Raw genomic sequence first — 23706 nt, 5'->3', positions numbered from 1 at the left:
AGGAGGTGGTGATACCCAAGGTTGCAGCGTTGAGCGGCACAGCACATCTTCTGTCCCATCGCTGCTAGGTCGCTAGGGTCAAGTAGCACTCGGATCAGATCCGATCCAGAGCCGGCATGGAATGCCTAGCAGAATGATGAGCAAGGCCTGGGGATCGTCCAGGCAGAAGCACCACGTCTCCATGTAGCTAGCTAGCTGATAGCGCCGGCGAAGCAGAAGATCCGCGGCAAAGCGGCCAGGGCCGGCGTAAAGATTATACAAACGTGTTCTGGATCTTGGGTGCTCGCCCAACAGGAAACCCGACTTACAATATCAAGATGGCATGTATACCGTACCTCAAAAAAAATACCCCGAAGCTCACCCCGTAAACAAGGCGGAGAAAAGGCGTGGAAGAGTCTCGACCTAGAAACCCAGCCGGTCAACGACAGACATCTCAACCGCCCGATGCCCCCTCCTCCCCGCTCGTTAATACCCCCGCTTCTTATCGATCCGGTTGACCAGCGGCTTCCCCTCGGCCAGCCGCCCGAGGTTCTCGAGCAGGATCGCCAGCACCCTCTCCGCGTAGCGCGTCGACGCGCCCGACACGTGCGGCGTGATCAAGACGTTGGGCGCCGACCAGAGCGGGTGCCCGTCCGGCAGCGGCTCCGGGTCCGTCACGTCGAGGGCCGCGCCGCGGATCCGGCCCTCGCGCAGCGCCGCCATGAGCGCGTCCGTGTCGATGACGGGCCCGCGGGCGATGTTGGACACGAACGTTCGCCCCCGGCGAGACGCCGGCGCCCCGTCGTCGGCGCTGGTTCCGTCGTTCTGCTGCTGCTGTTGCTGCGGCTGATCCCCCTCTTTCCCAGCGTCGGGGAACGACGCCCGATGCAGCACCTCAAGCTCCTCCCTCCCGAGCAGGTGCTGCGTCTGCCCCGTCAGCGGCGTCGCGACGACGAGAAGGTCCAGGCCCGACGAGAGAAAGGCGTGCAGGTCCTCCTTGGAGCCGCCCGAGAACCAGCGCGAGGGGAGGACGCCTTGGGGATCGCCCAGCCCCGGCGGGGCCCAGGCGCGGTCGCGGCGGGATTCCGGCGTGTCCCGCGGGTGCAGGGTGTACGCGTGGATCTTCATACCGAGGGCCGCGGCGAGGCGGGCCGTTTGGCGGCCGATGGATCCGTAGCCCAGGATTCCGCTGCGGGGTGCGGGTTAGGTTCGTGGGTGGCAAGGGAGGACAGCAACGGCAACGAGGGCTGGCTTACACTGTCTTGTCGGCGGAATCCTCGATGCTGTGCATGTCGCCTCGATCCCAGCGCGCCTGCTTCTGGAGATCAAGGTATTGAGGAACTGTTCCAGGTTCTCCGGGTCAGCAAGGAACCAAGCTCCCCTCTCTCCCCGAGACAGCCGCTGTCGACTAGAAAGCCATACTCCGATGCTCAAACGCCAGATACGTGCTGATGATCCATTCCGAGATCTGGGGCCTGTCCACAGCACAACCTCTTCTGTGAGCCGTCGTCGTCTTTTTTCTTCCCGTTCAGGGGGAGAGGTCAGGTCCAACACTCACCCATGCACGCCGTTCGCCGTACACCAAACCGCGTCCCCCTCCCGAAACACCTCGTTCTCCAGCACATGATTCGCCCCCGCGCTCATCAGCTGGACGTACTCCAGCTTTGGCGCCAGCTCGACCTTCTCCGGAAATGCCCTGAACGTAACCAGAATCGTGACATCCTTCCATGTCTCGTCGGCCAGCACGGGGGCCGTCATGATCCCCTCATGGTAGTGCACGTCCACCTCGAGGTCCGGGAACTTTGCCTTGAGAGCCTCGGCGAACCCCGTGGGTGTCGGGCTCCGGGGGAGGGTGAGGAGGAGCTTGTGACCTTTGAGGGTCGGGTTGGGGGTGCGGGAGGTGGGACTGGTCTTGATGAGGACCATGGTGCTACGTATGTAAGTGGGATGGAAAGTGGCCGAGCGGAATATCAAAAGGAAAAAGAAATGGTAAGGAATAGATATCTCTTGTTCAACAAAGGAGATGAGTGTTGCGAGCTACAAGTTGACGTCGTTGCTATAACTAGGTATACGACCTGATCGATGCCGGAATTCCGTAACGTCGTGCAACGTGAGCCAAGGGTTATTATTTAACCCTCCCCTCTCTCTCCCCTCTCTCTCCCCTCTCCTTTCCACCCCCTTGGATCCTCCTGGGATTATGGGGTTATGGGGTTACCTTTGATCGCTTATCTCCGTTCCGAGCTGGCGTGCTTGGCATGGTGCATGATTCCGTCACCTCCAACCACAGCTACGCAATTCCAGGGTGTGGATATCATCAACCGAGTTCACGCGGGAACAAGACGTACCAAAGGCTTCGCCGACAGCGTACTTCCTATAACGCGGGGGATATCCACAATCTTAGTGAGATGGGACTCATGAGGATAGTGTGATAGACGCTGACTCGTGCTTGTTCCAAGTAATGAACCCTCACCGTCCAGCCAAACCATGGACATGGTATTCCTAGGGACCATCTTACAACGTTGACAAAGCCAAGTTCGCTGACGTTCGCTGACCAACAACTCGACGTAAGGCTGATGCTTCTTTGATCATCCACCCCCACGCATTCGGCATCCCCGCTTGCGATGGCGAAACTCCAAAGATCAACTGCACCTGATTTCCAACGAATCAGTCCTGCGAGACCCCTTGTGCTTCCCTCCCAGTGAATCCGGGAGCCGGGCTTCCCATCTCGGAACCGTGCGGCGTCGGAAACCAGACCGGGTCGTAGAGCATCACCTTGCAGCCGCTGCCGCTCCGGTTTTCAATGGTGTGATGAAACCTTGGAGCCGCATGCGGGTTCTCATCCGCGTTCTCGATGCTCTCGTACCGCTGCAGCATCCGGATGATGATGTAGGTTGCCTTGAGGCGGGCCAGGTGCTCTGCCTCGTCGTTAGCTTCCAGCACGCATACACATGCAATACAGGCTTGGCGGTCGCCTTTGTCCTCGACGTACGTCCTAGGCACTGGCGCGCACCTCCGCCAAAGGGAACAAACTCAAAGCCCGGCTTCACCGCATCCTCCCCGAGCCATCGTTCTGGAAGAAACTCATCGACATCGTCTCTCCAGAGGTCGGCCCGGTTGGCCATGGAGTAGGTCGGAATCAGGATCTGCGTTCCCTTGGGAACGTAGATCGGACGCGAACCGTCAGGCCCGCCGCCTCGAGGCAGCGTCGTGTCCTTGAGAGCGACGCGCTCGTTCAACGGAACCACGGGCGCCACGCGGAGCACCTCGTTCACGACGGCCTGCATGTACGGGAACGAGTCGCGTACCTTGCGGAAGTCCAGCGTCGTTGTGCCGTCGGCGATGTAGGGGCCGAAGCGCCCGAGGACCTCGTCGCGGAGCTGGCGGTACACCCGAGGGTGGCGGGCGAGGAAGTAAAAGACCCAGCCCAGAAGGGCCGCCGTCGTGTCCCTGCCGGCGTGGAGCACGTTGAGGGTCTGGCTGCGCAGCTCCTCGGGGTCCTGCGTCTCCTTGGCCAGCTCGTGGAGCAGGACGAACCGGTCGCGGTCGGGCTGCTCTCCCTGTTGCCGCAGACCGTCCAGGTACTTGTCGCCGAGCTTGAGGCGGAGCTGCACAAAGTAGTTGGCATACCTGTGGACGGCGGCGCAGTGTTTCTTGAATCTCCAGTCCGGCAGGAGCCAGCGGTATTTCCACAGCGCGCCGCGCGTCTCGATCCACAGCTTGCCGGCGTCCATGTGGGTGCCGATGTTCTCCCGGTCAGGGGCTTCGTGGCCCGCAAGGGCAGGGAGGTCCACTCGCTCTGAAGGGTTCTGCGAGTGCACCGAGTAACCGTACAGCATCTCCGTCATGACGTCGAGGGTCAGGTTGTAGAATAGGGGTTGGACATCGAAACGCTCTGTCCATCCCAGGCGGCGGATATCGGGGTGCGGATGCCTGTCAATGGCGGCGAAGAGCTGCTGGACGTGCCTCTCCAGCATGTCGAGATCGTTGATCTGGTCCGTGGCGAACTGCGGCCGGACAAGCGCGCGGGAGTGCCTCCACGCCTTGCCGCGCGATGTGAAGATGCCATGGCCCACAAGGGGGGACCAGCTGGCAGTGCGATGCTCGCTGATGTCAAAATCGTTCGAGGCCGGCGCGAGGGCGGCCTTGACGTTTTCGGGATCCCGCGTCATGATCAACCGGTAGTCCAGGATGGACACCGAGACGGTATGGACGTGGTGACCCAGCTCAGAATCGAGCGCATGACGGACGTACTGTGGTCCCCTATCGTTGAGCGTGGCCTAGACGCTCTCGGCCAGGCGGCCGAGGCCGAGAAAGCCTTTGGAAGGGAGAAGGGGTGGCGGCGCGCATCCGAGACGTGCGCATTCTTTCTCCATGTGCGACCGTTTCCGTGTCGCCTGCCGGACGCACAATAGTCGGAGGACCAGAGATGCCCACGCGAGCGTAACGACGGAGGCGATAAAGACCGCCGTGACGGACATGGCTGCAATCGATTCAGGGGTGCGTTGATCGAGACGATAGCAGGCCGGTTCTGTCGCAGTCGTAGGAGTGCTAAGTCCTGTTTCTCGGATCAAACCATCAAGTAGAACGTGACAGGACGTATACTCTTGCTTGGGAGGCTACTCGATACTTCGAATCTCATGCTTTTTCAAGAAGATGTACTGCCTCTGGGGAGAATTACTGAAGACGAACAGGGAAGAAGTACTGAAGGCTAAGATGTCAACAGAGAGGGGTGAGTGTTGATAGCGGCCTGCCGTACCTCGCACCAGGGCCAAGTCAGCCCAACCTGGTAATTCATTGATTAGAGCGCCGACGATTGCCACTTCCGAGCCCTCCAAGATGTTGCATCGTTGTGACCTGTCCTCTGGAAAGGGAGAAGGGGATCTTACCTATTACATCCTTGTTTCTAGAAGAAAGGAGGAGCACGTTGTTCCGCATCGTTCCGGTCAGATTTCTCCCGTAGAAAACGGCAGGGATACGAGGAAACATGCTGACTTTGTCCCAAAGGTGCTGCTGGAGATGTATCAATCTAGGGAGAAAGAAGAAGTCAGAGCTTGCAACAAGAAAAGGGTGGCCACGCCTCTCAGGGAGTGGTGCTTAGGTCCATCCCCTGACATGCTCCGAGTCCACATCACCGCTTTCTCTAATTAACACCATCAAAGCCGTCGACATGTCACACGATCGATAATTTGGTTCGAGAGCACAACGATACCTTCCCCTTTCCTTGCTGTCGTTCCAGGCCGGCATGGGAAAGCAGTAATACCAGGGCGAGACCAAAGAAGGCACGCTTGAATGCCAACCGGCTGTTCACGTCTTTAAATTCTTTGCTGATCCGCCCATCTCGCTGACTTTCTTCCTATCTTCCTTGACGCTATCCAACGCTACTCCAGTGGCTGCCTTACCTGAGCTCACAACAGAAAAACCTCTTTCAGCCCCTTACTAAGAAGAATAATTATACTCCTGGAGATTACCAGCGAACATTCCATGTTTCCATTGTTTCTACATCCTTCCCATTGACGACTCTTTATCATAACCTCTGGTGGCTCAACGTCCGTCCCACTAGCAACAACTCAGCACCCACAAGCCACTCGCTAATCTCGCCCCACGACGTCGCGGCAAAGAATCGCGTCAGGATGCGCTGCCTCTCCAAGCTCGTTCTGCCTCTGGCCTTTCTGGCCACAGCAGGTTCGGCGATGAGTCCCGTCAACAGGCCCTAGCAACGCCCTGCCGAGGAGCCTTCTCATGATCTGGATGAGGCCCAGAAGCTTGCTGATCCCAACTACGGGCCCATCCCCGGACAGTCGCCCTTGTACTCGACGTACCTCGGCGTCGAGAGGCCGTTCCCCGGCAACATCACGGCCCCGATCCTCCCGACAGAAGACGGCGAGCCGGATCCGGACGACCACGTCTGGCAGAACCTGCTGTCGGCCGAGTGGATCATCTTCGAGTTTTACCAGTTCGGCGTTGAGAAGTTCTCCGCAGGGGACTTTGCGAAAGCCGGGTTCCCGCCGACGACGCTCGACCGCCTCAAGGAGATTCGCAACAACGAGGCCGGCCACCTGCGCATCTTCCAGAACCAGATCTCAAACGCCTCGGTCAAGCCCGGCGCCTGCAAGTACACGTTCCCGTTTGACGATGCCGCCTCGTACCTCGCGTACCTGACGGTGGTCGAGATCTCGAGCATGGCCTTCTTGACGGGCTTGGTCCAAGACGTGACGTCGGACCGGAGCAAGGGCGCCATCGCGGCCATCTCGCAGACGGAGGCTCGCCACGAGGTGTGGGCGCTGACGGAGCTCTGGCGGTCGGGCCCCTTCGCCGGCCCATCCGACACGTCCTTCCCGTACGCGAACCAGATCCTCTACAGCACCCGCGGCCGCATCGTCCCGGGCAGCTGCCCTCCCGACAACCCCGCGTACCCGACCCCGCGCCAGCGGCTGCCCGGGCTCGGAGCCGCCCCGGACACGGAGAGCCTGGCCCCCGGCGCGACCATCACGCTGACGTTCCCCGACCCCGATGGCATGGTGCCCGAATTTGACCCCGACACGCAGTACTACGGTGTCTTCTTCCACGGCCTGCGCAACGTCAGCGTGCCCATCGAGACGCGGGAGTTCCCTCGGAGGCCGGTCACGGTGACGATACCGGACGAGTTTGAGCACACGGGCATCATTGTGGCGCTGGTGGCGGACGAGCCGGGAGCGCCGACCAAGGAGTCGGTGGTGGCGGGCCCGGCGGTCATTTTGGAGCAGCCGGCACAGGTTGGGGTGGCGTTGCTTCACGGGGCGTCGCGTCAGGAGGGTGTTCCCAGGTTTTTGGCGTAGGCTAGGACTGGGGTGGTAAGCGACTGGTGTGGTGGATGGTGGTGAGGGGTGGTGTGGGTGATGGGTACTAGAGAGAGGCTTTACGGCGTACATAGCAGGGCGGTAACACTGCCCCGCCGTTGACTATCCCCTGGCTGGTACAGGGTACCTCAAGGTAGAAAGCAAGACATGATGAGCGAGTGTGCCTGTTGTGACTAAGAAACTGCATGATTTTGCCACTTGTATACTACCTTCTTCTTTCTTCAATCCGATCTGCGATGCTTCACAAACCGTGGCTCCATCTTAGTAGTATCCCTGTTCGTTTCACCACACCCTCTTTTCGCTCCGGCTCAGCGTGAATCAAAACTTTCTTATGCGTCCCTGCCAAGCAGCGACGGATGGTGTGCGGATCTATAGTAGGTCGCGTGTAGAGGGTGAGGAGAGGATCCTTACCATGCTTGGCTGGCGGCGGAGATGCGTCCCTGTGTGGGGAGCCATGATCAACCCTCCATCAGCGGTTCCCCCTGGATCCTGGATCCCTGCCGGCCTGTTTCTAGGTATCTTGTGTGCTTGGGATCAATATTGGCCAATATTCATGGTCTAAAATTCACCGCAGATGTCCACTGTTTCCCCGTAACGTCGAGATCCTCCGTCAACTTTATTATGTTCCTTGCCTGGCAACACTCTCTGTCCGTCCATGTCAAAACGCATCGCAGACTTCCTTGCTTATCCCCTGCCAACCCAACCGGTGAAAAGGTGTTCCTGGACCCCCCGTGAAACCCTCCCTCGGATCAATCAGCCTTATCCCTTGGCCTTTAGCATCCGGAACCGAATGGGGGAAAAAAGAAAATCCCCCCTTCTCCTCGGTCAGCTGTGCCCCGTCGAGCACTTCCCGCTGCGCAGCCTCGAACTCCAGCGCGACCTCACTTCCGGGCCAGATCCCCTGGAAATGCTGCTGGGCCTTGGGCTGGGAAGAGAGGAGGAGCGGGATGAGGAGGAGGCGGCGTCGGTGGCGGGCCTGTGGGCATGCCATGCAGCATGAGCGTTTTGTCGGCCGGGTCTGAGCGCTACGTTGTCCATGAGCGAGTTCATGAATCCCTTGGCGATCCGAGCCAGCCCGCGGACAATAGTACATTGGCTGATGTGGGCTGCTGGGCATCTGAGCAACAAGCGGCACGACCACGTTGACAAGGGGGTGATCAATGTTGGCGGGGTGCCGCGTTTTGAGGCGTTCCAAGGCGGCCTTGAGGTTTAGCAGGGAACGTGCCGCGCAGATATCTCCCAGCGCCCCAGGAGGCTCGTCAACGGGGACCAGAGACGGCGCCGGACGTCTCGGTCGTCCCGGAAGAGCGCGGTGCGGTGCGATCCTCCTTGTCGGACCGAGACCAAGGCCTTCTGTTGGCATTCCTAGGATCGGTCAACCGCCGAGGTCGGCAGGGCGAGCCCTACACCCGGGACTCGTCATCGTATTGTTACGCCGAGAACCAAAGTCAAGAGCCCCCCGTATTACCTTCCTTGAAGCAATAATCAGTACCTGGCGACCGAGGTCGCGGCGAGGAACAGGGCGGAGCCGCTGCAGATGCCCGATGCTCGAATCTGGAGCGGAACCGACGTGGTCAGGGACCCGAGGGCGTAAGTATCGGCAGAGCTCGGGTTGCGTGTGCAGCAGCCTGCCCTGCAGCTTGCGCTGCGGCGCCGTCGTGTCCCCGGTGGTGTGGGGTTCTTCTGGTTGGGTGGTAATTGGTGGTGGAGGAGGGACTTGTAAGTGAGCGAGTCGGGAACGAATGAGGGAGTCTTTTGGTTCACGAGCAGAAGCTAAACAGGAAGAAGCTTCGTGGTCATGAGGTCCGTACAAGGAAGAGCGAAGGGTGAGAGAGGATGAATTGGAAGGAATAGCATCAACGATCTTAGCCCATTCGGAATTTTACGTAGCAGCTAGGCATAGAAGTGTGTTTCGGCGGAAGAGTGCCGTGTAATACCCAAGAGACGTTGGTAGTAGGCAGTATGGTTCCTCCCTTGAGGTACATACCTTGGGCAGGTTTCGTCGCCTCCAGCCCGTTGTGTATTAGATGGATTCCCACCTGGCCATTACCGAAGAAGAGACTTGGCAAAAGAGAAGCTCCGTTGCGCTGAGCAGGGAGGGACAAGGTGGAAAGGGGTCAAGATCAGTGGAACCGAAGCGTGGAGGAATAGATGGGAAAAGCAAGGCCAGACCCAACCCTATGGTAGGACAGAAAGCTGAGGTCCAGATGCGTCTTGCCACCAGGAAGCGTGGGCTTGGCTAGCTAGTATTACCCTATGGTTGTTCTCTTTGCTTTGCTTTCTTTTGTCCCAAACATTCGGCCTGGTTGTGTTTCGCTTTTTGGGATGCTTCGCATCGAATATTTCAACAGAAGCCAGCCGACTGTCTATGTCTGTGAAGCATGCCATTGCGAAGAATACGTTTCCATGGTCGCGCAGCGCAGCCGTGCCAAAAATATCCGGGCCCTTTTGTTCTTGTCTTGGGTTTGCAGACTCGACACATAGGCGTGAAGGGTTGTGTCGGTGAGAACACCTCGGCCAACCGGAGGAGCCATATTAGCAAACCATCCAGCCTGGCCGAGACAACGTCCCAAGGGTGGTGGTTGTAGGGAAACACGACCGATGGGTTCTATCTATCATGTTACATGTGGGCCGCGTGAAGTAATTGCCGTGTGCCATTCAGAACGGGCAGTGCCGCTCCCCGGCCTGCACTCGCTAAGGACGCAGACGCAGGGTATAATTACAAGTATGCATGTATACTATGCAGAGCACATATACTTGTAGAGGTTCGCTGACCACCGGTCATCGGGATCGAATCCACGCGAGCTCCGTTCGCAGAAGCGCCATCAATATCAATGCCACGTGGACCTCGACATGGAATTATCTTGATAGTAATGCGGATGCATGACATAGAACCAAGCCTTCATCATGACTTGTTCTGTAACAATATCATTTCTATGTCCTTGATGGCGATGGGCCCTGGGCTACGCGGTACCGACTCGTGATCCAACGTCCATAAACGAGCCGTGGGCGATACTATGGTCGAACCGCCAAGGCAGACGAAGAATCGGAGCCGCTGACGGGTGCCGAGGGTCTACTTCATAATAGGCGTTGGATGACGAGGAATTGTAGCCACCTACGCAGCCGCTAGGATCCGCACGGGCAGATGTGGACGATGCGTTTCCTGATGTCTATTAATTGATGGATCCTCGCTGTGGAGAGGCGGCTTGTGAGATGGGGGGGAGGGGAAAGGGGAGGAGAGATGATGGATGATGAGACAAGGTACATATTGTGTCAGTCACAACCAATAACTGAAAAAAAATACAATAAAAAAGAAACGTCGAAAAATAAATAAATTGCATGCATACTAGGGGTAGTTTGAATCATGCATCGTAAGCCGCCCTCCCTTTCTCTAACCACACAGAACACAGGTTCACAGGTCGTGCGCATTTCCCATCCCAGGTATCATACACCCACCAACAATCAAGCCCATCCGACGAAAAAAAAAAAAGAGTAAAAATAAAAGAAATTTCTTTGATGACAACGACATCCAAGTCAATGCGTTGCCCCATACTGCGTACCCATCCCACCCACCCCGCACAACGGTTAACCCCCTTTCCGCTTTTCCCTTCTTTCTCTTCTCGGCCCAGCGTCCTCATTGGCAAGCATACGCCGTCACTGTCCCCACAGGCAACGTGGTCGTTGTCTCAAACGTCGCGGGCGGGCCGTACCCCGCCAGGGCCGTGCTCACAAACAGGTCGCACCCGCCGCAGGGGACCTGGAGCGTGCTGGTCGTCCAGGACGAGTAGCTCGTGGCCGTCCGGCCGGCGGAGCGCGGCGGCTGGACGACGAGCGTGGTCGGGCAGGCCGTCGCCGCCTGGGGCGCGGCCTCGCGGGCGAGCCTGAGCGCCTCGTGCGGCTGCGGCTGCCCCTGCCCCTGCGCCTGCGCGTCGGCGGTGGCGGCGGTGGCGGCGGTGGCGGTCGCGGTCGGCTGGCTCGGGATGACGGCGCCGGTGCCGGCGCGGGTTGGCTGGTTGGGGTCGTGGTCGGCGTCGGCGGCGGCGTTGGCGGCGGCGTTGGCGGTGGGGGTTGCCAAGGCGTCGACCTCGGTCGGCCGGGCGGCCCTCGCGGACAGCGAGGGCTGGCAGATGGTGCTGTGGTAGGTGGTCGGGGTGTTGGCCCACGAGGTGCCGTTGATGCGCATGTTGGGGCAGTGGTACCACTCGGCGATGACGCGGACGTGCTGGCAGCCGTTGCAGTTGACGGCGTGGTACACGGTGGTGGTGGAAGGGTAGATGGTGGTGGTGCCGTCCCAGGAGCACGGGTAGCCGGCGGGCGCCGCGGACATGGTCGTGGTGCATCCCGCGGCGGGCGAGGGCGGTTGGCTGACGGGGGTGTTGGGGGGCAGCTGGATGAGGTTGAGGGCTTCGCGGGGGATGGGGCTCGGGCGGGTCGGCGGCGGTCCCCGGAGGGTGTCGGGCAGGACGGGAGAGCACGACCCGGAGGCCGCGGCGGCGGCGAGGAGGAGCAACGTCCGGACGTCCATGGCTGCGGCTATCGATCGTGACCAACGGCGGCGGCGTCAACGCTGGTGGTGGTGGTGGTGGTGGTGGTGGTCTTTTTACAGGTGGTTGCGTGCGTGCGCCAAGGGATCGGGATGGATGCCGGGACTGCCAAACGGGACCGCGCGCGGGTTCTCTTGTCCAAATGCCAGAGCCGCACGGGAGCGCTGGCCGGGGCTTTTATGAGTGAAACGCCCTGTCGCGGCCGGAACCCGGTCCAGGAGGGTCGGCGGAGCGCCAGGGAGAGCTTCTGCTCTTGGCTTGCCGGTGGCGTTGGGGCTGGAGGGCCGCGAGGGACGGGCTTGTCGCAGGCGTTGCAATCGTTTATGCAGCGCCTTTCCCAACGAGGGCAGCACTTTTTTCTGGCGATGCAACATGGACGGGACCTGGGATCCAGTGGATCCGGGGAAGTCGGACAACCCTGGATGGCGGCCTTGGATGTGGAAGGACGAGCAAGCAAAGCGAAGCCTTGGGACCCTTCCGGGCGCGCGGCCTGCGGGTCACGTTTGACGCACGTCAACAACGAGATTTTCCCTGGGATGTAGTTACGCCGTAGCGACGGGGGGAGGGGGGGGGGGGGGGGGGGGGGGGACCTAATCTCCTGGAACCAGGATAACCACATGCTCGGCACGGCGGGGACTCCGCGAAGACGGGTTGGATTGGGGTGGTGGGCCGGCATGGTAAGACAGATTCCGAAACGGGGCGGGGGGGGTGACACTCCCGGTTGCTGTGTCATTTTCGGCTGCCCAAGAAGAAACACAAGGACGCGACCACAGGCGGGTCTGGAATGGGCAGAGCCAAAGCCACAGCCAGAACCATCGCAGACAGAGGCCGCGAGGAATCGATCGCCCTCTGTGAGCCAGGGAGGGGGGGTGGGCAGGGAGAGAGGAACGCAGCCAAAACAGCCAAACCAGCGCCCGGTGGTATCCCAATATTATCCAGACGTTGGCCTCATGGACGAATCCGGCAAGTAACCCAAGGTTCGCACCGTTAACGGTTGAGCGGATAAATGGAGCGAGGATAAAATGGGACACATGTCGACCATGTAAGTGTATGTATGTATGTGTGTGTTTGTGTGTATGTATGTGGGTACCTATTGGATGTTTGTATGTACATACGCTAACTGCCCTGGGGATGTCGGTGTTGGGAGGTGGGTGGGTGGTCGCCGAGACGAGGCATCGCGGGAGAGGGGCAGGGGGGGTTCTTTGCGACACATGGATGCCAACGTCCCGTGATAAGCGGTGTTGTGTGTGTTCCATGGGAGCTACGTAGCTACCTACCTAGGTAGGCTAGGTAAGGTACCTTGGACCTTGGGTATGTGGGTTTACCGAGTAGTTAGTTACTTACATGGCGTGCACCTGGAAGCGATCGTCGCAGCGTATGTACGTATGTCTACTACATTGTACCTATGTACATACAAGCACATATGCAGTAGGCTGGTTCGCTTCCGTCCCGCTCCCGGCCGACGAGCGGGATCAAGAGAGAAGAAAAAAAAAAAAAAAAAAAAGAAAGGAGTTCGCTTGCTGCTTCGCTGGCAGAGACGAGGTTCCGTTCCATGGGTGCTTTTGAGGAAGCCCGGGCTCCGAACCAACAAACCCACGATTCAGGTCCGGTGCGTCGCCGGAAGTGGGGCCCGCGCTGCCAAAAATAGCTGGCCGAACCCCGGCACCAGTCACGTTTTCTTGGCGGAACCGCCACCTGTTGTGCCGGAACCCTGACCCTGACCTGCCCTGACGGGACCCTGGCAGCGGGCGCTCCCCCCCCCCCCCCCCCTTTGGTCATTCTTCCACAGATCTACGAAAGTAGGTACCGGCTCCGTCTTGTTTGTCTCGCGATCTCAGGTCAACCGTGGATTTATTGAGACATGCATCGCGCCCCCCCCAGGAAATGGATTATACTATACTGTACTACGGACTCATCTCTGCGCATCACCGGGATCATCATCAGCACAGCACGGCCCAGCCGGTTCAGCTTGCCAGGGCCGCCATTCCCCTTCCCTTCCCTTCCCTTCCCTTCCCTTCCCTTCCATTCCGTCCTCCTCGTCCTCGTCCTCGTCCTCCTCCTCTTCCTGCTTCTTCTTCGTCTTCGCCTTCTCCTCCTCCTCCTCCCTCGGTCACCAACCAGGTTTGAGGTTGAGCAAGGCCCAAGGCTTGCGGGCCCAAGGATCGCCGGTCCAAGGGCCGGCGGGCGCAGCTTACCATTCGGTAGGCTTACCCCTAGAAAAACCATGGATGGACGTTGGGGATTCAGGGGCCCGTGTACTATGTAGTAGGTCGCGTCCCCCTGAACTGACGTCAAACAAGTGGAGACGTCGGAGTCAAGGTTGAAGATGGCACGCTCACCGACGAAGAGTTTGGGAAGTGTGGAAATCCTTGCCTTCCCACATCCCACGTACTGTGCACATACAGATGCTGGCGACAGCGTCCACACATGCATGGACATGTTGCTGAACGAAAGTGGAACGGACAAGAAATGCCCCTGACAAACCCAGAAAGTTCAGCAAGGGCGGGGGGTTGGCGTAGGGAGTGAAACCCTGTCCTGACGACTGACAACACGGTACTCCGTATGTAGTCATCTCATCGTCTTTGGATGCTCGATGGATGAGAGGCAAGATTCCCATGATCAAAGCCGTGGTGCGAAACGATGGATGCTTTGCATCATACGAAGGAAACGGTTCTTCTTCTTGTTGTCTTGAATTGTTTTTGTCCCTCTTTGTTGACTTGAGACAGGCTGATGCGCAGTCGTGAAACATGCATTGGCTTCGTCAATCAGGTCGAGGCGGCTTAGAATGTAATCACTACCTCCATGAGGTACGCTACGCTACGTACGAACAAATCGTATCATGGGGGCAAGAGCTGAAGCGTTCATGATACTTACACCATATACTATACATACCGACAAAGAGAAAACGACATGAAATGCCAAATCTCTATTTGACCAAGAAAAGCGCACCGCACCATGCTTGCATATGTATGCATGCGGACAGAAAGCTTCCGATCTTGGCCCAGCCTTGTTGACAAGCTTGCCTTGGCCCCTGCTCGGCCGCCAGGGCGGAATGACACACACACACACACACACACACACACACACACACACACACACACACACGCACACACACACAGCTCACAAGGGAGGGTTTGGCGCGGAAAGGCAAGGCTAAAGACACCAACCATGGTCTACTCCCACCTGCCCGAGGCATCCTCAAGCAACCTGCCTCAGGCCACGGGAATGCGAGTGGCCGGAATGCGAGCCGGCGGAGATATCGGTCCCCAGGACGGCCCCGAAAATGCCGGGGCTCGATTGGGTCCGGTCGTCACCAGTTCCACCGAGCGGAGCCATCGCGCTGATGGAGGCTCTCGATGGGAATTTGTTGGAAGCCGGGTGGGAGAGAGGCAACGAGGCTCAGAGGAGACGACGTGGCCCTGCCAGTAAGCCCGACGCTAGACCTAGGGAGTACTCCGGGGCCTGAACGTGATACGCGATAGTTCATGTATGCAGATCGCAGGCGGAGGGGAGCGAAGCATTGAAGAAGAGCGCATGAAAGGGGACTCTACAATAGATAGCTCTTGCGCCGCAGAAGCAGATATCTCCTCTAGCTCCTCCCTTCTCTTCCTTTTCCGTCATCTCCCATCATCGCCGTCGTCGTCCTCGTCATCCCCGTCGTTGGCTCCTACGTATTGTACCCATCCTCCCGTCGACACGAATCACCCAACAACAACCTCCTACGACGACGACAACGACGACGAGAAAACCAAGGGCACAAGTTTCTCAAGAAGAAAACAAGGCCGCCAAAGAAATCACCCAAGAGCTCCGAACCCGGCCAACTACAGCTACGGCTACGAAGCCGCTCCCGCCCCCCGGGGCGTGCGCTGCCTCGGGCTCGATCACCGGCCTCCACTTCCGCAGCGCCTTGGGTCTCTCGGGCAGCGGCACCAGCTTGTCCTCCATCAACAACATGCTCCTCGCCATGATGGACCCGACCGACATGCTCGCCAACCACGCCCAGCGCTGCCCCCGCCAGCACCCGACCCCCGGCCGCAACCGACTGGTACGGCCGAGATCCTCTAGGTGGTCGCGGCCTGCGGGATGGAGGCGGCCACATCGGGCCCGCCGGACCCGGGAAAGCTGGTCAGGCGGCTGAACAAGAGCCCTCCGCCGCCGAGAGGCACGTTTGCCGGCGTCGGGGCCATGGCTGCGGGAGGCGCCGCCGTCGGGGTTCACCTGCCAGCTGTACTCGGATCGCATGCGCCGGATATGGGCTGAAGCAGCGGCGTCGGGCAACGTCGAGCATCTCCGGCAAATGGTAAGGCGCTCGTCGTCATCGTTGTCGTCGTTGTTGTCGTCGCCAACAGGATTCCTCCAAAAAAGCGATGCTGACATGGCGTGGTGCAGGTGAGTGAGCTTTTAAAAGGCTAAGGAACACAAGCTCTACAGAAAAAGGACGCAAGCCCAGCAGCAGGCGACCCAGCTTCGACAGCAGGTACAGCTCCAAGAGTCCCTGGCCGTGACGTGCATGAGCGTGGCGGCGAACGAAGCGTCCAACAACATCATGGTGGCCGGCGTGGACGGAGGGTACCAGGTCGACGCCGACACGTGGGTGCGGCCGAGCGGCGTGGTAAGTGGCGGTGCATTCTTTGGACCTCACCTCTCTCTCTCTCTCTCTCTATCCCCTCTTGGAGGATGCCAGCGCGGCCGGCTAACACGCTCTTCCTATGCAGCCCGACTTTAGCCACGCGACGCAGCTCAACCACGACGCCGCGAGGCTGAAGCTCCAGGTGGATCAGGTGGAAGACCAGCTTTGACGGGCCCAGGACGAATGGCGCCGCTACTGGGAATGAAAAGGGAAGAGAAAAACAAGAAGAGCTGTGCTTATTGCCGCTATCTGACACACCGGACGCCGTCCATCGTTGCTAAGCTAAGCTAAGGTGGCCAGATCGAACCTGGCGAGAGTACCACCACATACGTGCACCATTGGCTTCTACAGAAATGAACATGATGACGAGGCTGTAATTACGTGGTGTTCGTTGTCTCCAACATCTAAGGTACTTGTACCCGTACTTACTTACACATTCGGTTACGTTTAGACCCAGCCGAACCAGGGCCAGGGTTCTTTGTATACTAGCAGAACCGCGTCAGGGCAGGGATATATTACCTATAACCCGACCGTCGCAGCGCAGTAAACAAAGGCGCATACGGAGTAACTAATAACGTTACCTGAAACCATACCCAGCACCGGCTAGGTACCACCTACCGCAGCACCTTACTCAGTACACAGAGTGTCTGAATGTCACGAAATCACGTGGCCTCACGACAACTTCACCCCATACTTCCCATATTACCACTTGTACACAAACTCACCACCTGTCCGCATCCCGTGCCACCCCAGGCTGTACAACCTCCATAATACCACCCAACCACCCTCCGCTACCGCCAAGCGTCATGCCAGGGCAGACTCCACATTGATTGATACCTGCCTACCTACCCACCTAGGCTACCTACACTAATATACGCACATGCGCCACCATCCCCCCCTCCTCCCCTCCTGCATCTCATCGCCACCATCGCAATTCCCACTCCTCCTCCTCATTCTCCTCCTCCTCCCCATCTCGCTCGCCACCGCCGCGCGCTCGCCCGCCTCGGCATCCCCACAGACGCCGCTACTCCTCCTACCTCCGGTTCTGACCCCGGCCCCAAGCCAGCCTCCGGCCCCGCCGCAAACGGTCCCACCGCCGCCCCGGGCCGCTCTCGATCCTTGTCCTCGGCAACAACAACAACAACAACAACAACCCCGGAGCCCTCTTTCATCCGACCTCGCGATCCGGCAGCCTCCCGCGCCGCTGCTCCGGACCATCACCCCGGACCCCACGCCAACCTACGCCCTCGCCGTCTACGACCCGCGCGCGGCAATTCACGCCGCCGTCGTGCGCTCTTCGAGGGGGTGCACTTTTACCGGCGACGGTGACGCCGACGGTGACAGCGACGGCGACAGCGACGGCGAGCAGGGTCTCGTAGGTCCAGGGAGGCTGACGGGTCCCGAGAGGATGGCCGACGACGGCGCGGACGAGGCCACCGCCAGGACGACGACGGCGAGGCCTGCCGCCACGAGCGGCAGCGGCAGCGACGACGGCGGAGCCAACGGCGGAGGTGGAGCAGCCAGCGACGACACTAGCAGCAGCGTCACCACCACCACCACCACCACCACCAGCAGCAACAACAACAATAACAACAACACAAGCAGCAACATGTTGAGCGACCAAGAAAGGCTCCCCATCAACGAGTTTGGGAGCCGGAGGAGGACAAGGCCCGTGGAACCGCCTGAAAACCCCACCGTCGCGGAAGCCTGAGAGGGACCAGGGCCAATCCATCACGTTGTTTTGTTTTTTTGGTGAATTACTCTTTCAAAGGACACGTCAAAAGGGGGCAGCGAGCGGAGCTTGTTGTTGAAAGCGCCGGTGTAATGATTGTTGAGCCGACAAAAAAGAACAAAGAAACAGGCTGCACAAAAGTGCTGATGTGCAACGCCCCCTAGGTCCCGAGCTAGGTTGACTAGGTATTGTAAGATCCACCACGCTCAGAACCCTGATCAAGAAGAAGATGTGGTACAAATCCAAAGCATCCCTTACCGCTCCCTCCACAAACCAAACCGCGTCCATCCTCCACGTAGGTCCTCCACCGCTCGCCTCTTCCTGTTCCGCTCCTCCCAAACCCCCGTCGAGCTTCATCTGGGCCGTCCACGTCCGATATCCACCGCCTTAGCAGCTGGTGACCCTGAAGCCATTGATGTTTTGGCTCGCCGTCTTCGTCCAGTCGGAGCAGGAATAGCCGACCTGGTTGGCTTCCGTGCAGGAGCTGTCGGAGTAGAGCCTGATGCAGCAGCTGGAGAAGGTGGCCCGGTCCCACGAGAACTGCTGGCCCTTCTTGTGGTCAATCTTGGTGCAGCTCTTGTTGCCCGTGCCATCGGCCACCTTGCCACCCGAGTGGACAAAGGTCCAGGCCGAGGCGGCCGAGGCGAGAGTGAGCACGGTGAAGAACTTCATTTTGTCGGTGGTGGTGATGATAGACTCGGGGTCGTTGGAAATGCTGGCTTGTCGGGTGGTGACTATGGTCGGCGAACCGTCTGTGAAAAAGAAGAAGGAGGAGGAGGCGCTGCTGACGATGCTGGTTTCAAAGCTGTTGTTGCGCTTGAGCTAGTGATGGATGATGTGGCCAAGGGCAGAGTTGATGTCCCTTTATACTTGATTCTAAAGCCTCAGCAGTCACCGTTCACCCTGTCCGCGCGGCAGGAATGTTTCGCCGAGCTGACAGCCTGTCCAGTATCATGATGTTCATCCTTTTTCGGGCGTTGGTGTTGACACGGCATGGAATGTGAGATTCAGCTTGCCGTTCTGGCCAGTGAGAGTCCTCCGAGGGTCCTCCGAGGGTCCTCTGTTCCATCGGAGATACGATGACTCTCTGACCGGCCATGTCGACGAATAGCAGCTGAGACGGCCCGAGGCCTAGAGCGCTTGGTGTCTACAATGTCCCGTCGGCGCAGCCTCGTGGACTCTGATCGAGGAGCTTCAAGAGCCAGTCGTTACATGATGCTTGTGTTGCTTTTTCCCGATGGCAAATTGGTGGCAAAGCGCATTCAGCGAATCGACAAATTCAGAGCGGTGGTGATTTCGACCCCGACAAGGCCGTCAGAAAACCCACGCGCCTAACTGAAGCGGTCATGATGATGGAGGGTGATACGGCCTTCCTCGGTCGTCGTTATTCCGACAAACACCCGCTCTGGCGCTCTGACGAACGGTTCTTTTCTTGCTCGGCCCTCGGGGCACACGTACATGCGTCGGAGGAATCTCCTCCGATTCATGAGCTCCTAGCCCATCTGCCTGCCATGTCAGCGCATTCGCTCCATGGACAATCAATGCGCAAGAACAGAATGAGGAGCTGGGCCAGCTATCAAATGCAACGTCGACGCCGTCGGCATAACGCGTCCATGAGAGCTGGGGTCCCGTCTTGCCGCTTCGAGCCCCACCACTCGGATTCGGGCGCTAACAGGATTGGCCTACGGCCCTCGGCCGTTCCTTCGCTTCAGCAGGTGGCCTGCACGATTTCATTAGCGCTTGACCTATATGGGATGTGACACAGCCCTGTAGGGCTGGGACACGAAGGGCTCGAGGTGGAGGTGTTGGGTGATGGGCAATGGCGTCGCAGCGTGGCAGGATAAGCGGAATGGCGGGAAAGGAAAAGAAAAGAAAAGACATATAATCTCCACAACGTGGACTCCCCTGGTGCTCGGTGACTTGAAAAGGTATGCTCGCCAGAGATCCGGCCCTACCTCGAAGCTGTTGTCATTCCTGGGAGGCTTCGGACGCCTCGTGTACCCCCTCAACCGCGGCATGCCTCTTGCTTGACCTTTTCCTTTCGGATTTGTTTCAAGATTTGGGTCTCTGAACGACGCGAAGTTGGCTTGGGAGTGCTTCTAGAGGACTCTCTGTCCCATTAGTCAACTGGATGATGCCGTCCAAGAGATGAGAGATTTGAGTTACCCCAGCCTGGCAAAGAAGCATCGGGAAATCAAGCTCGAAGAGCCTCCCGAGGGTGGCCATGCCTGGAAGGAAACGTGATCTCGCCGCTTCTATCGGGCCGAGTTGATGGTCCATGTGTCGGATATCGCTCCCACCTGACCCGTTCGTCATGCTGTGTCGGGCCGCGTCTTCAGGAGCACGCCAGGCCCTGAAACATGGCGGGCAGAACAGGGGTCCGGGGTGTCTCAAGTTCCAATGAAGAAATCAGCGTCGTAAACGTTGAACATGGAGTGGAACCCGCGTGGTTGGTTGGCCTAAGCAGACATTGCCCGTTAGCACCGATATTTCCGAACCACCGACGCGCACGTACCCCGTCTTCAGGCTCCCATTCCATGGGCAAAGCAGCATAGCCTCGGCGATACGAAGAAGGCCCATCCAAGCTCGTTCGGTCGTAATCTCTCTCCACGAGCTCCCTCAGGAGCACAAGGCAGCGATTGAGCTCCTCCGCGACGGCAGCCATGACGGCCTGCTCCACCTCGTGGTCCGGCAATCCCCGCTGGACCGCCTGCGCCTGACACAACAGCGCCGAGAACAACAGGTATACCTTCACATTTGTCTCTCCGTGCCTGATACGCCTCTCGGCCCATCCTATCGAGTACCTCACGGCTTCGATGAGCTCTTGCCGAGGCGCGGCACCGCCGCTGACAGGCCTCCCCATGTCCGCCTCGTCCTCCGACGCGACCCTCTCGCGCGGATGCGCAAACATTCCTCCCCTCTGTCCAAGCGACGGCTCCGCTTGGCCCTGCCACAACAGCTCCAGGCAGATGATGAGCACGGCGAGGGTGGGCACCGACCGGAATGCCCCGTACCCGCAGGTGGCAAGGCGCGTAAAGTCGTCCGACTGGCACGCCATTCCCGACTCGCCAGCCGGCGACCCCGTCGCAATGGCGCGGTATAGCTTGAGCGACGTTTCGACGCACGTCTTGCGGGCGAAGCCATAGGCCGAATCCTTCTGCGCACACCACAACCACGGATAGTTCAGCGCCAGGAAGAAGCGGTGGACCATGTGCTCTGCCATGCGGAGCTGGAACAGCGAGAGGCGTTTTGGGAGGATGCCGGCAGGGTCGTAGAACGGCTGCAACGCGGACGATAGCGCGCGACACGCGCCCGTCAACTCGGCGTTCCACCTAAGCGTCTCTTCGACCGTGGGCGCCGTGCCGAAGTGGTTCAAGTACTGGGCGATGGCTAGGCGCATCGGCAAGGACCGGAGGAGGGCGATTTGCACGGTGGTCTGGGTGAAGCCGTGAGAGGGGCGCGGGGCTGGCGCACCTTTGGCATCTTGTACGAGCTGATCGTCGTCGTAATTCGAAGGGGGCCGCGTGTCGAAGTCGTCCAAGGACACGAGAGGCGGCGCGCCTGTGTCGAGGCTGGACTGGAGCACAATCTCCAGCACGGTCGCCCACAGCCGCCTCCTCATCTCCACCTCCAACGCGGACATGGACATGCCCGGCCGCGTCTCGGGGTCTCGGTGCAAGCCGAGGTACATGGCGGCGCGCAGCAAGGACCCCGCCTTTACCCACGACAGATCGCCTCCCACGCCGCACGTCTCCCTCGCCAGATGGAGCAGGCACATGGTCTGCAAGCCAGAAACGCTGGCTACGTGCTTCTCGGAGGACGTGGCCATCCAAATGCGGGCTTCCAAAATCCACCGTGCCGCCAAGGGTCGCAAGGCCGCCGCGTCTTTCCGGAACCGCGTGCCAATGGCCATGCAAAGCTGGAGCTGCACCACGAACGCCGGGTCGGGGTCGGAGTTGTCCCAGCATCTGTCAAATGCCTGCCAGAACGTGGGTCTGTGCAGGATCCTATACACGCCTTCAAAGGTCCTGAAATAGGCGTCTACCAGGCGAAGGACGGTTTCCCTCGGAGGCATAGCGTCGCCGACCCGGAACGGGGCTGATACGGACGTCCGATGGGACATTGTTGACCTGCTCAGGTCTCTACATCTCTGCCAAAGCAGGAAAGCGTCGGACTTTGTATCTCGTCGAATGCGCTCGGCGACGACGTCGATCAGGGGAAACTGCTAGCGCGGTCAGCTTGGACGGTTCCCGACCCCGGGTCCGGTCAGGCTGGGTCGACCAACGCCCGGTCTCGCCCGCCCGGAGAAGCACATCCATACCGGGACAACGCTTCGTCCTGCACGAGGTAAGACGCCATGGCGGCGCGGAGGAGCCGGGAAAGGGGACCTACGAGGTTTTCCCCGTTGACCGAGGTGCGGGACCTGGGGGCACGGTGGTGGGGTCCTTGTTCGGGGGGCACCGCGGCGCAGGCCGGCCGGGATGACGACGAGGCGAGCTCGACTCGCTTCATGGCCTCGGCAAGCTGTTGCTCCAGCTGGCGGACTCGCTCGGCCAGCGCCGTGGCGTTACCGACGGGCGTGGTGGGCCCGGAGCCGGCGTCCTGGAGCTGCTGCGGCTGGGAGAGGCACCGCGGGTTGAGCCCGGCGAGCACCTCGGCGGCCCTGGCGAGCTGCGAGCTGCCCGGCACGGAGCATGACGGGCTGGAAGTCGGAGCACAGGAGGCGGAGCCGGGGGCATCGCGATAGGCAAACGTGGAGTTGCTGCCAGGGCGTTCGCCGGTCGACGATGGTGAGCTCTCGGGCGGGTGGACCCCCACCGGGGCCGGCGAAAGCCTCCAGAGGCGGGGTTTGGGACGCCGGGCCTCCTCGTAGGTGCAGTTGAGGATCTTGGACTTGATGCAGCTCGCGCAAGGCTCATTGCGGTCGCAGCGGATCTTACGGGTCCGGCACTGGATACAGGACAGGGCCGGGCGGTTGCGGCGCCTTGGCTCCGAGAGTTTGGGGGCGGCCGGGCTGCCGACGGTCGAAGGGGGTGCCGTCGAGATGGGGGTTGGGATGGGCGTGGGAGTTGGAGCCGTGGCTGGAGCTGGCGCGGGCGCGGTTGCGGGCGCGGGCGGCAGCGCAGCAGCATCGGCGACCATGTCCACGTCCATATCCGGCGCACGGGACGGCGTTGGCTACAACGTCCCGGTGGGGCCCCGGTCGGGACGGGGGGTGACGATGGGGACCTCGACAAGGAAGCGCGGTTAGACGATGCGGGCCCGGTCGTGTGTGGTGTTGATGGGAAGGGAAACAAAAAAAGAAGGAGAGAAAGAAACCTAAAGAAACCCTCCCAAAAGAGAAAAAAAACCCTGGGACCAAAAGGGACAAAAGCGGGAAGGATGGGATTGGGTCGAAGGAAGAGGATGTGGAAGGACCTGGGCCAGAAAGCTAATCGGCCGGGCAAGCACCCCCCCCCCCCCCCCCCCCCCCTGGAACCTAACCTACCCAACCCGGAATGCAAGAAGGAAGGAACGGGTAAGGTACCGTAACGTGATCAACTTAAGGTTAACGTGATGGAGGGATGGATGGATGGAAGTTGCCGTGAGGGCCCGGACGGCAGGAGAAAAAAAAAAAAGAGAGCGTGGTTCCCCCCGGCCATCGCGTCACGGCCACCACTTGCCCACGTGTTTCTTGTTGCTCACCTCGCTGCGCTTCACACTGTCGTCACCTCAGCTCTCGTCGTCGTCCACTTTCTTTTCTCTTCGTCACCCCCTCCCCGCCCCCCCTGGTGGTTGGCGTCACCGGTCACCACCTGTCGAGCGCCTTATGCTTCCACGCAATTCCGACGACAAAAGAAAAAAAAATTAAACCCAACTCAATGAAAAGAAAAGGCGCCACTGGCTGCGAACCTCGGCAGCGCTGTGGCTTTTCGTCTCGAGACGTTGGCGGCGGCATGTTGTAGCACGGGATGCACCTCGACATGCAACCTCGATGCACCCTGC

General features: G+C 59.7%; 8 protein-coding genes across 8 annotated transcripts; 2 read left to right on the top strand and 6 right to left on the bottom strand.

The window, feature by feature from the left end:
- Positions 1–465: 465 nt before the first annotated feature.
- VTJ83DRAFT_5179 (uncharacterized protein) lies at positions 466–1905 on the bottom strand (the record flags this gene model as incomplete). The annotated part of the gene is made up of 4 exons (XM_071011750.1): positions 466–1168; positions 1236–1320; positions 1402–1454; positions 1538–1905. 4 exons carry the CDS (start codon positions 1903–1905, stop codon positions 466–468), a joined length of 1209 nt encoding a protein of 402 aa, XP_070866629.1.
- Positions 1906–2643: 738 nt separating this feature from the next.
- On the bottom strand, positions 2644–4457 carry VTJ83DRAFT_5178 (uncharacterized protein; the record flags this gene model as incomplete). The annotated part of the gene is made up of 3 exons (XM_071011749.1): positions 2644–2894; positions 2990–4239; positions 4387–4457. The coding sequence occupies 3 exons, from the start codon at positions 4455–4457 to the stop codon at positions 2644–2646; spliced, it is 1572 nt and encodes a 523-aa protein (XP_070866628.1).
- A 1152-nt stretch (positions 4458–5609) lies between these two features.
- On the top strand, positions 5610–6794 carry VTJ83DRAFT_5177 (uncharacterized protein; the record flags this gene model as incomplete). The annotated part of the gene is made up of 2 exons (XM_071011748.1): positions 5610–5630; positions 5694–6794. The coding sequence occupies 2 exons, from the start codon at positions 5610–5612 to the stop codon at positions 6792–6794; spliced, it is 1122 nt and encodes a 373-aa protein (XP_070866627.1).
- Positions 6795–10449: 3655 nt separating this feature from the next.
- Positions 10450–11340, bottom strand: VTJ83DRAFT_5176 (uncharacterized protein; the record flags this gene model as incomplete). The annotated part of the gene is made up of 1 exon (XM_071011747.1): positions 10450–11340. The coding sequence occupies one exon, from the start codon at positions 11338–11340 to the stop codon at positions 10450–10452; it is 891 nt and encodes a 296-aa protein (XP_070866626.1).
- Positions 11341–16869: 5529 nt separating this feature from the next.
- VTJ83DRAFT_5175 (uncharacterized protein) lies at positions 16870–17700 on the top strand (the record flags this gene model as incomplete). The annotated part of the gene is made up of 1 exon (XM_071011746.1): positions 16870–17700. One exon carries the CDS (start codon positions 16870–16872, stop codon positions 17698–17700), a length of 831 nt encoding a protein of 276 aa, XP_070866625.1.
- A 408-nt stretch (positions 17701–18108) lies between these two features.
- VTJ83DRAFT_5174 (uncharacterized protein) lies at positions 18109–18393 on the bottom strand (the record flags this gene model as incomplete). Its single annotated transcript, XM_071011745.1, has 1 exon — positions 18109–18393. The coding sequence occupies one exon, from the start codon at positions 18391–18393 to the stop codon at positions 18109–18111; it is 285 nt and encodes a 94-aa protein (XP_070866624.1).
- A 1036-nt stretch (positions 18394–19429) lies between these two features.
- On the bottom strand, positions 19430–20037 carry VTJ83DRAFT_5173 (uncharacterized protein; the record flags this gene model as incomplete). Its single annotated transcript, XM_071011744.1, has 3 exons — positions 19430–19441; positions 19677–19820; positions 19888–20037. The coding sequence occupies 3 exons, from the start codon at positions 20035–20037 to the stop codon at positions 19430–19432; spliced, it is 306 nt and encodes a 101-aa protein (XP_070866623.1).
- A 74-nt stretch (positions 20038–20111) lies between these two features.
- Positions 20112–22875, bottom strand: VTJ83DRAFT_5172 (uncharacterized protein; the record flags this gene model as incomplete). Its single annotated transcript, XM_071011743.1, has 3 exons — positions 20112–20180; positions 20237–21943; positions 22114–22875. The coding sequence occupies 3 exons, from the start codon at positions 22873–22875 to the stop codon at positions 20112–20114; spliced, it is 2538 nt and encodes an 845-aa protein (XP_070866622.1).
- Between the last annotated feature and the right edge of the window lie 831 nt (positions 22876–23706).

The sequence above is a fragment of the Remersonia thermophila genome, chromosome 4, assembly GCF_042764415.1.
Source record: "Remersonia thermophila strain ATCC 22073 chromosome 4, whole genome shotgun sequence".
Lineage (NCBI taxonomy): Eukaryota > Fungi > Ascomycota > Sordariomycetes > Sordariales > Chaetomiaceae > Remersonia > Remersonia thermophila.
Note: the sequence above shows the minus strand (reverse complement) of the source record. Positions and strands in the feature narration are given on the sequence as shown.